General features: G+C 39.1%; 1 protein-coding gene across 1 annotated transcript in view; it reads right to left on the reverse strand.

The window, feature by feature from the left end:
• SCIN (scinderin) overlaps positions 1–12,156 on the reverse strand; it is a 48,648-nt gene that overhangs the window by 9,200 nt on the left and 27,292 nt on the right. Inside the window, exons 5-10 of the mRNA XM_040070175.2 lie at positions 6,040–6,132; positions 4,160–4,292; positions 2,265–2,353; positions 1,862–2,077; positions 653–774; positions 379–469 (exon numbers count right to left, since the gene is read on the reverse strand). Of these exons, the coding sequence (XP_039926109.1) occupies positions 379–469; positions 653–774; positions 1,862–2,077; positions 2,265–2,353; positions 4,160–4,292; positions 6,040–6,132 (744 nt within the window). The remainder of the gene's footprint in view (positions 1–378; positions 470–652; positions 775–1,861; positions 2,078–2,264; positions 2,354–4,159; positions 4,293–6,039; positions 6,133–12,156) is intronic.

A 12,156-nucleotide genomic window follows, 5' to 3' on the forward strand; every position in this document is an offset into this window, starting at 1 on the left:
ACAGGGCTGTTGACTTGTGACACTCCTGTTTGGAGTGAGTTCTCTGGGACAGTCTTATCATTCAATCTCCACTGGCTATGCACAGGGTCTATAAATCTTGGCAGGACTGAAACCTAATTTTAAAACAGTGGAAATCAAAGGAAAGAAAAGGCAGTTTTAGGTTCTGCCATATCTGTGTTCTTTTGGACAACTGCACACAGAAAGAATGATTCAAATGGGCAATCCCTGGCAACTTTAACAGGATCCCATGGTGCTTGGCTTGATACATACCTGAGAAATTGGCATTTCCATTCTTTAAATGCTAGCTCCTCCTTTCAATTCTCATCAAAATTTGCATATATCACGATCTCTGCTGGATATTATCCAAAAGACACTAACCTGCACAGCCTGATCATTTAATGACTGATCCAGCTGAACAGTCAGAAATGCAGATGCAGTCAGTTCATCTTTTGTAGCATGGGCTCCTTGCCTGAGGAAGACACGGAGAAAGACAATAGTTAAATTTATCTTCAGAGTAATCCAGAGCTTGTGCTGTAGGACGAACTCACAGTGAACAATCTTACATTTATATATGTTCTACTCAAAAGGGCATGAAGTCAACATTAAATAATATCCACATACTGCAGGTCTGTGCAAAGGCAACCAAACATACCATGTATAGATGATCTGCCCTCTAGGGTAAGTGTAGAGGATAATGTAACAGTCACCCCCATAGAACTGTCCATATGTCTCAGGTCCCACAGGAACTCGGCCACTGCTTTCCACACGCCAGATCTGGGGAAACAGGGAAATCACTGGAGATTGTTGAACTTCATCCTGAGACTCTTCACAATGTATTTTACTATCTTATCCCTTGAGTGTCCTTCTGTTCCCAAGTGTTATTGAATAGAGGATTCTTCATGAAGTAGGTAAATACACCCTGTACCCACTGAATTAATGATGACCATCAACAAGGGACTGCAATACTCTGTCTTGATGCTTTATTGCCACACAAGCACTTCACAATGTTATACTGAACATTCTTAACACCTTAAGGTGACAATATGACATGGCACAACATTATGATCCATCCTAAAACTAACATATCATTTTGGAGAGGCACGCTGCAGTCAGATAATGTGGCGTTAGGCAGATTTCTTCCTATTTCATTCACTACAGCCCAGTTCAGCTAACAATTGGCTGCTCAAGCCTATGGACCATCCCAAGTGTGAGGTCAGAAACCTAGAAAATACACTGATGAGACTGTAGGCATTCATCCCTTCTTTTTCTTCCAGAAGCCCACCATGCAATTTGCATTCCACAGGCCATGTTGATACAGTGCCCTGTGTAATCCAAAGATAGTCCTGAAGTGGAATATGGAAAGCTCTAGAAAGACTGTACAGTCATCTTTTTCTCTCCAAATCCAGGCTGCCTGAATGACACACTAGGGACAAAGAAGGCTCCTTTAGAAACCAGACTGGCTACCTACATAAAGACACAGAACATATTTCTGATTCCAACAGCAAGTCTTCCCATTCCAAGATGACATGTGCTTGAAGTTTTTCCTTTAGATTAAGAATCATATTTAAAGTAAGTATTTACAAGGTATTGTGTAGAAGGGGTAATGTTTCTGGTGTTAGATTTCTCTTGACGACAGGTACATCTTTCCTAAGCACCAAAAGAACACAACCCAGCATACAGCTGATGTTCACCTTCTACTTCAAAGCACCTTTTGTGATGTTAGAAAGTAACACTTCCACTAATATAGTGCTAATCTAAACAACAATATAAAAATTAAAACACAGAGTAGCAGTTTAGCCCATTACAAGCAGCAGAATACATCAGTTAAATAAGATAAAATTTATTGTAACATGAAAATTACCTCTACTTTCCCTGAACCATCATCTACCATGTTATGCTGGGCAGCCATTTGTGGAGACTCATGTAACTTGGTAGCATCAAATTCAATCTGCTCAATTTTAGCCACTCTCTCTGTGACATATACTTTGCCAAAGCCATCGCTTTGATCTTTATCCTTCCAGTCTTTGAAAAACTGTTTGAACATTGGTGTTTCGCCTCCTTCGGGAAGGACTTGAATCTGAAATGAAGGAAGACACATGAAACAGTAGGAAAACTGACACAGTTACTCAAACAGAAACTTTTCTAGATTGTATGTGAAATATTGCGCTTATAAGCCCTTAAAAATATTTTTTCTGCTGACTTAAAAACAATGTCTTTAACAGAGCTCAAGCTCTCCCGGTATCACCTCCATAAATAGCTCGCACCTGTGTGTTGGCAGGGTAATTCATCTGCTGTATGAATTGTTCAGCATTCTTCATGGCAGCTTTTCTCTCTTGAGGGTTAGCATTTTTGCCTGATTAAAACAGAAGGATAACAGTACATGGGAAAGGGCAATAAGCTCACAGAACCTTCAAAAACAAGTAGTCCTCGAGCCAGGTTCTCTTTGACACTGCTCTTCCCTCAGTCTTGAACAAACACAAATGCTGGACATAGCATGAGCAAGAAGATTCACATGAAGTTGAATAGCCCAAACAGTGCTTCAGTAGCTTTGAAACAACTAACTAAAAGGGAAAAAAACAACAGAAAGAAAGAAAGAAAGAAAGAATGAAAGAACAAAAGAACGAAAAGAAAGAAAGAACAAAAGAACGAAGAATAAAAGTAAGAAAGTGAAAAAGGGCGCATTTTGTTTTACTCTGTGTTTCTGCAAAAATAAAAACTGGTTAATAATACCTGCTTGGCTCAAGGTACCCTGGGTCTTTTCTCTGACTCTTCCTTGCTGGGCTGCAATATGGTCAATTATAGCTGAACTACCTCCACTTCTTCAGGCAATGCAAAAGAGTAAAAGAAACTCCTGCTTTGTCTGGCTGGGCTTTGCAATTTATCTATTTCCCTATCCACTGCTCCTTGTTCAACCTTGCTCAGTGTTAGATATCCCTGCAAGTCTCTGTGGGATTGACACTCTTCAGCGGCTGTGTCCCAGCAGGCTGCAGGGAGTACATTCCAAAGACCTCACAGTCTAATCAGGTGCTCATTTGTGAGTTGTTCATTTGTATCCCATTTTGAATGAGACCATTACCGAAGTAATTCACACTTTTCAGCTTAGTGGCCTGAAGATTTCCAGCAGAGGTGATCGCTGCAGTCTCCCGTGCAAGGGTAAGACTCACAGTCTAATGGGGGTTTCCCACACATTATTTTTACTGGCAGTAGCAAAATAAGGATACAAAGAAGCACACAGGGCCACAGTCAAAGAACCTAAGTCGTATTTTATTTATTTTATGCCTGACCCTGTTTCGGCTTGGTACTTCTAGGAGCTGTCATATAGAGCGACAATTGGGAATCAGGGGGTCAGACAGAACATAGGCCATCTGAGCACAATGCTCCCCAGATGTTTTCTTTTAAGGGACATTTCCCTAACTGCAAATAAAGGTTTCAAGCAAAATGCTTAAAATGCTTCCCGGGCTGACTTGAGAGACTTTATAAATGCATTAAGTAATTATTTGGTATTGTACGTGGTAAAACAAAATAAAAATGCCAGAGAATAATTAATAAGCTGCCTCAGACCAAAAAAGGAGATCCTCAGCACTGGATTTAATGGCAGCACTACAGCAATCCAGCTACAAGGCGTCAAGACCTAATTCCACAGTAGTAATATTCTTCTCCAGGGAAGCAATCAGACAAAGCAATTGCCAACTGATGATATCTCAGAGAAATATTTCCTAGAAAAAAAGAGACATCAAACTATTTGCAAGCTTATGCTTTTAGTTTATGCCCTGGACACGCACCTTTCACTTTCACACCTCTGTGGAGATGCCTACCCAAATGGAATGTTCAGTGTCCAGATTTTGTCCCAGGAGATAGGGATTTGATGACAATATACAGAAGTCATAGGATTATTTATGTTTGCTTTGTACTTGCCATTTAGATAAGCATTTAATCACCCAAGCTTACAGGTATCTCAAAAACAGGGTCCTTAGACAAGATTCAGTGTTGAGGTCCTTGCACAAGTGACTGATCCTTGTCCACAGACTGTGTCCAGAGCTGTGTACAGGGTGCAGTGTCCAGCCAGTGTTAAATTCTTGCTAGTGTCCCAAGGGTGTTGTGTCAGCTCCTTAAGTATCTCTGTGTAGCATCTGCATTTGTCATACAAGTGACCTGTTACCTTTCCACACAAAGATCTTCCTGGCAGCACCATTGTCCAAAATGAAGCACTCCTCAGACAAAAGCATAGCCATAGAGAAGGGGTTTTCCTCTGCTACCACGGACACCTTCATGGATCCACTTGCATCTGACACCTAAGAAAACAGTAATTTCAAATTTAGATCAACTCAGGCTTTTATCAACAAATTAATTTCTGCTCCTGAAATTAGTATAAAAATCAGATACCACTCCTATATATAACTGGCTATATGAAATTTGTGTACTGCTGGGAAGTAAAGTAGGCTAATGATTATTATATTTTGTTTCATTTCATTTTACATCCAATAGAGGGAGATGTCGTGTTAATTTTAGGGAGTTTGTTGGATCCTTGTCTTGCAACTTAGAAGAAATCTGTTTCTCTTCCACTGGTATAGTCCCTGCTGCCAAGCAACTCACACTGAAGCCAAAGGTACATGTACATGCTGAACAATAGCATTTGGAACCATAATAAAATAGCCCTACACTGACACTAACAGATGAAATGCCTACATTTATAATCTGCTGTTCTTTAACTGGAAACTCTAATATAAGACCTGTTGTAGAGTCTGCTTTATAACCTCTACCACTACTGTAAGTTCATGTAGACTTTTAAAACCTTTTAAAAATCACTCCTATATAGCTGAAAAGACCAGTTATTACTAGTGAAAATAGATTATTGCTATTGTAATTACTTTTCTATCAGTCTTTATTTCCTTTCATAATTAAATATTAATTTTAAACACCATTTTATCTTGCATTTTATATTACAGAAGTACAAAGGGGAAATTACCACTGCACACAACAAATAAAACCCAACCATTATACCTACTTTGAGGGCTCACCATATACCTGTCTCCTGCCTTTGACACTCACTGTTATACTGCAACACATTCACATCTAGCTAACAGAGCTCTGTCAGCAGGATCTGTGTACTTACACTAATTTATCAGATATCCACAGAAATTTCAGAGTTTTTAGAATTCAAAAATTTACTTTCCCTTCTCTAGTTATGTTTTACTTCAATGGTCCTGATCATATATGCAGGCCTTCTTCTTTTGTTTTCCATTTTTGTTCCCTTAAACCCCTGCTGTGAAGAGAAACAGGCACCAGATCTTTGGCATGAAAGGAATGATTAATGTGAACTAAACACAACACATAGACAACTATGACTGCAAGTGGCTTTGTAACAATGATCACCTCATACAGGCTCCTTGTAAACCCCACGTACACCTACGGGTAGTGGAAAAATCATGTAAGAGGCAGGGGGAGAAGAGAGGTGGCTCTGTCCCGTGGTCTGTGTGGTGCAGGAGCTGCAGAGGGAGTGACTCCTCTCACACCTCACAGCTTCCACGTTATTGTAGATGGCACCTACAGGGTCACACGCATGGGGATCCAGTAGCACTCCATACTGTCAGAGTGTTGCCACTTGTTAGCCAAATCCTCCTTGTTACGTGATGATGGGGAAAGGAATAAAGTTGTAAATATATTAAATATAATGTAACTGTTCATCTTTTAAACTCTGCTAAGAATAACTAAGTCATATATGACTACTAGAAGTATCCCTGTTAAAATTAAGACAGGATGACTTAAGAGCAATTAACTCTCCTTTGACCTGCAGTAGTTCGTAGGCCACGTTTAACTTGTTTCCTGAGTAAACAGAAACGCAATCCATTTTTTCCCCCTCTAATTACCTGGACTATCTTGATTGACATCCTTTGAGAAAATTGTTCATTGGCTGCAAATAAACTGAAATAAGAGCAGTTCTGTAAATGAAGCCAGAACTCCATATATGAGGCAGGAATGAATAAAAGCATGACTACTGTTGAGCATACCTAATTATAAGTAAATAAATAAATAACTTACCATATACAGTTTAGCACTTTTCCTGTTTGTGATATCAGCCAGCTCATCATCATCATCATCACACTCAGGAAGCTCTGGCTTGTTCCCTAAAACCTGTGTAAGAGAATAACAAATTCAATGCAGGGAGAGCAGGTGCTTTAGCATAAGCATCTGTACACTAATGTATTGTCACAGCAATCGAATAATTGGGATCATCTTTAGATATAAAGCAATCCAAAACAGAACTCATAGCTGACACAAACATACAGATAATTTTTAAAAACTGCATCAGATCTCCCACAACTTTATACCTTTCATGATGTCTTTTCCACAGGTCGATTTGCTGGTTATCTACATACTACAAAATATGCATATAAAGGTGTATGTGACCTTATTCTATGTGTGTGTTTACCTGTCCATCTTCTTTTTTTCTTCCAGTAACTTCTGAACTATTGTCAAGAACATCTTACAATTTTTGGCATGACATTACTCTTAAAATGTTTTAACAATTAAACTGACAGAATGAAATATATTAGTTGAAATTATAAAGTAATTAACAATATAAAATATCAGATTATTAGTTCATTAATCTTAAGAGTTGCAGATTCTTAATCCCATTCTAAGGTGAAAATTTAGCTAGGATTTTGAAAATAATTTGTGGTGTGAGAAAAACATTTTCTTGTTCTACCACTAGAATTTCAATTTTAACATTGTGGTAGTTTTACGCCATGGGCGATATTATAATAACTATCACTACAAGAAATTTACAGAGGTTCACCAAAAATATGTTAGGTCAGGTAGTCATTATTAAGTCCTAGTTACCCTTTCTTGATGATCTTTCCTTAATGACTCATGTATGTGGACGGATCCAAAAGTTACACACAGAATGTTATGGATTCTTATGAAATTATGTCACAGAGTGAGAGCAGCAATTGATATGTTTGAGAGAATAAATATTAACATAATGTACAAGGGCAGTCCCAGCCTCCCTGTGGACTTGTGCATTATCTGTATAACATGCTGTGCAATATAACGTGGAGTCATAGGCAAAAGCCTTGAAAATATTTCATAAAAGGGAAGCCCAACAAAGTATACAGCTGCAAACAATTTGGGAAAAAAAGCAATACAGAATAAATATTTAATAGAAATCTGCCATTGTGGAGTTTTCTTACCTGGTAAAGTCAGTAAAATAAGATAAAATTGAAATAGCCTTTTCAAGTATGATGCAGTTTAAGCTAGAAAATTTTATCTGCAACTCATTGAAGACAAGAAAGCAATGCCCTGTTTAAGAAAGATGTTACCCATAGCTCCTCAGTAGCTACCAGTCAGCATTTCCTGAATTTGCACTGGATGGCTGCAGATTTACTACTCAATAGGCCAAGTATGGTTCCATACTTGGAGTTCCATACGGTGGAGTGCCACCGTGCTGGTGAACAGCTAGAACAGTGGGCATATGCAGTTTATTGGCACCAGGTTTCTAAAAATGTTACTATTCCTACCTGTCTTTGTAATTCCAGGGTCACAAAATTGCCAAATAACATCTTTACCTGAACAGACACTAAACAAGTTTCAGGGTTTTATAACATTTGACTTTCAGTAACCAATAAGAGGGTGAAAGAGTTCTGTTAATGAAACTCTCAGCAGTTTGTACTCACTAGTGCTCTGCTTAATTAGGCATTTACAGTAAAAGAAAAAAAAAAAAAAAAACAAAACCAAAAATCCCCAATCAACCTCCAAAACAAACAAACAAAGGACCCTAAAAAAACCCATAAAAATTTTGACTTCTGACACAGTTAAAGTCAGTTTTCCCTTGCTATACATAGCAACTTTGTAAGTCATGCACGTTGATATAAAATCCCCTTTTTTTTCTTTTAACTCTGCAAGTGTCATTCCGAATATTTTAAAGCAAATAGTGCCTGTTGGTGTTTGTGAAAGCATCTTGACAGAAGCAGCCTATTTAAGCAAGGTCTAGGTGCTGCAGTCTGGTGGCAATTCAAGTAAGCAGACTCTGTAATTTGAAAACTGGGCTTTAAATTTGGGCCCAGAACAGGTTAGACTGCTGGCCTGACCTGTTGCTATCTTAAAACCAAACGCAAAAATGTTTTTCTGAAGTAGATAGAGAATTATTGTCAGACTCAACAAGTTGGTGTTAGGAAATCTCAGTTCATGGGTACTAACACAGGGAGAGGGATTAGAAACCCCTTTGGGCAGCTGCAGTTATAGGTATGAGACATTCTGGTTCCAGGGAAACCCCTCCCAACTCATTAAACAGCAGCTTGCACAGCGGCATCTCTGGCCAAAGACAGCTCCACTGCCTATCTTCTCTAGCCCTGTGCTTCAGCACAGGCAAACAGAAAATACAAATTATTCATTTCTCCAACTCTTTTTCTCAGAAGAAGCCAAAAACAAATGGAGAAGGACCTTGAGAGTGTCCCCTTCTCCTGCATTTTAAGTCACACTTTCTTGTAGACCCTGGCATTGTGGTGACCCTTGTTAAGGACACGATGTGCTTCTCTTCCCACCAAGTAGGAAAACCTAGGACTTGTGAGGAGGGCTGTGCAGCCAACACAGCTGTCAGAAAATGCCTTGAGCTGAATCACTAGTGGTACCTGCACATGTTGGTATCAAAACCAAAAGATGATACAAGGTTAAATGACCTAAGACCTGTGAAGGCATCAATTGTGAAGACATGTAGCATACATACATACAAATATATACTCAATATATGAAGTGCTATTAGATGAAATATATAAAGTCAGTACACATGTGTATTGCTAAGAACAGTTTATGCAGTTTCCAACGTGCATTTGTTGCCAGATTGACTTGCAGACTGGAAGATGAGACAGATCGTGGAAGGAAAAATCCCCTGCTTAAGCACAAAGCATGAAATATTGCTGAAATAATGTTCTCTTCCATAGAAATGCCTTCCAGTGAAGTTGTTTTTATTCCTCCTAAGGCAGTCTCCCATGCTATGTCTGCATGTTATGACAATTAATAGCTTTATCAGTAAGATTACAACAGTACTTAAACAACAGCTAATTGCTTTGCTGAAATTAGGTTGTATCATTACATAAGCACCTGCTGGCTGAGCTGTAGCTCTCTGGGGCACCTCCCTTTTTACAGATAATTCTCATGTGATGGATCAAAAAGAAAACAAATCACTCCAGCTGAGACTGCAGTCACACGCTCCCAAAGCTTTGCAGCAAGTACCCCAATAAGATAATTTATACCAACAGACCATTAGAAGGACACCAGGTCTTCTGATACTTACCTACATCCACTCCAGTTTCACACAAACCCTGTGGTAGCTATACACACCGAACTGCACTCATGTAAGCCTCTCTGCACACTCAGGCTGCTCCTCTGGGTCTTGACACCACATGACCCAGCGTGCTGGCAGCCCTCAGCTGGCTCTGAGTGGGAGACCCCAACGTACAAACGTGCCAAGAACTCAGACCCACAAATCCGCCCTACACACCTGGAAACAGCAACGCTCTCTTGGGTACACAAGGCAACCTAGCCACAGTTTTCCTCAGATGTCCAACTGTGCTAGCAAACTTCCAAACTTCCATCTCATAAATGCACAGGTGCACACACAGGCCTTGAAACCGCTTTTTAAATCATCATCATCATTATTATGTTTATCATATTATCATTATTCACTACTACAGTAAGAGCAATATAAAGAGTAATTAGGGGCCCTGAAAGCAATCCATGCCCCACCTTCCTCATTCTTTGGGCTTAGCATTGTTTTAGCAGTAGTATTCATTAACTCCATACCTTTAGGTCTTGTCTGAAGGCATACAACAGGAAGTCAGTCTGCATTAATCTTAAAATTTTCGGGCTTTTAAGTTTTGTTAGACTTTTGCGTTGGCAGGTTAGTACAAGAAGATCATTATGCAAACCAACAGAACATCAGTTCCTCTTGCGGTAAATGCGACATAGCTTATCTTGCCTGCAAAACCTGTTTCATATTTGCATGTGCACAAGCTCTTCTCTGTAAATATCTGCGCTCCCTCAGATAAGTGCAAAATACTGAGCTAATGCTTTTTCTCAGAAGTGAAACTCCACCCTTAAAAAAGAATAGAAGAAATCTCAGACAAAAAGGTTTCAATCTAAAGGAATGTGATGAGGTAAATAATTTAAAATAAAGTCATTAAAAGAAATTTGGCAAATATTTTCTTCATAACTGGAAAAGCCAGCTCTGCATGATAAAATAGTTGATTATTGATTTAATGGGAGCAAGAAGTTTAAGGAGTTCAGTGAGGCTGAAAATCCACCAAGGAAAACAATACCTGAACAGCATGTGAAGTGAAGATTAAGTAAGAGAGAAAACCAGTTCTATGCAGTTTAACTTGTGTACACTAGCACTGTGTTTGATTTTCTTCTCCATATACACCCTTTGGGTTAGGTTTCTGGGTCTGAAATAGAACTGTTTGTTGTGGCCGTGACCCTGAATATCAGATCTCAAAACCACTCAAACTCCCATCTTCATATGCTAAGAGCAACAGAAAAAAAAAGCAAGAAATTTACATAGCTTAAAGCCGTCTAAATGACCTAACATTTTATTACTTAATACTTTTGGAAAACAGTCAGGGTAGTAGCTCATCATTTGTTTTCCTGTATGCTTTGACACAAGCAAGTATATCCTGCTCCAGAAATTCAAGGTACACATGTAGGTTGTGACAGAGAATAAAGCCACTGTGCAGGACTACCGGTCTGAACAACAGAAACAGTACGAAACCACTGGTAGATAACGGCTTAATTTTCATTAACCTTCAAAGCAGAGAAGAATATTACAAGGAACATCCCTCTGAAATACATATTCTCTTAAGTATGTACTTGAGCAGGAAAAAAATCCATCAGAGAAAGGAAGGGATGAACATGATGCAGGCTAGTAACCACCAGGCTGACCCTGGGTACCAGCACAGAGGATCATCAGGCAAAGTGGCTTTAGGGCTTCGCTGCTAAAGTAACTAGCCACAGTTTAACTTCCAATTGTTTGGGGTTACTGTTCCTCTGACAGAGCACAGCCACTGCTGAGGATATTCTAGGCCAGACAAAAATGACTTTTGACATTTGTCAGATTATGAAAAACCAAATACACTTATTTTACTGGTTATTGTAACCTGCAACTCTTCCCATCAAATTGTATAAACGTTCATTGTCTTACAAAAAAATTACACTCCCAGTGGGACAAACTTATCCTTCACTGAACTGCTTTATAGGGTTTCTGCCTGAAGTGGCCTCTCACTAGCAATTCCAGCAACAACAGATCTCATTACGTGCTCACCTTGAGCAGACGACCTCCTACCCTCCTGAACACAGACTGAAAATAAGATGGAAACAGCCGTGATGCACTGAGAAGTGGACAAAATGATAGTTTATGTTAACAAATAGTTCTGGCAAGCTGTTAATTTTGGGTTGTTTACCATGTAATTTATCAAAAGGACTTTCTGGCATTAAGGTCTAAATCTGGGCTGTATGAATTCAGATTGCTACAAAAGAGCAAAACACATCAGCTGCTCATGGCACTTTTGATGCATAAATTATGGCCTACATTTTTAGCCAGTTTCTGTTGTCTCAGGAATTTCAAATGCAAATCATAATTTTTTTAAAGCTCTGTGCTTAACTGCCTAAAAATAGGACACTGGGGTTTGGCAGCTTTTAATAAAATATTTGCAACTTTGCATATCTGTCTGGGATAATTTGAATATAAAGCCTTTACTCACATGATAAAAATATTGTAATATTAATTTTCTGTTCTGTGAAATTGGCCATGGATAACATGTTCACGAAAAGGTGTCTAGATCAGTCTTGGGAGTACAAATTTGATTTTTTTTGATAGTTTGGCTTTGAGGTAAAACAGGCAGCTTTCTGTCCTGCTGGGATGGCACAGCTGGCAGTATCTAAGCTAGTTATTTACTTGGAGACTGGGTGTGCATGAAATGATGAAATCCCCAGCCTACATTATCTTCAAATATCTGGCTTCTGGATGCTTCCAAGATAACCAGCGATCCTGTGCTAAAGAAATCAGGAGGGTGAATGGCAGTAACTATAAAATGCAGCAGTCATTTTCTAACCATTACTGCTGCTGAATGAACGTGGGAGAATTGAGCTGCTCAGCACCTGTCTACC

The sequence above is a fragment of the Hirundo rustica genome, chromosome 1, assembly GCF_015227805.2.
Source record: "Hirundo rustica isolate bHirRus1 chromosome 1, bHirRus1.pri.v3, whole genome shotgun sequence".
In the NCBI taxonomy this organism is placed as follows: Eukaryota; Metazoa; Chordata; class Aves; order Passeriformes; family Hirundinidae; genus Hirundo; species Hirundo rustica.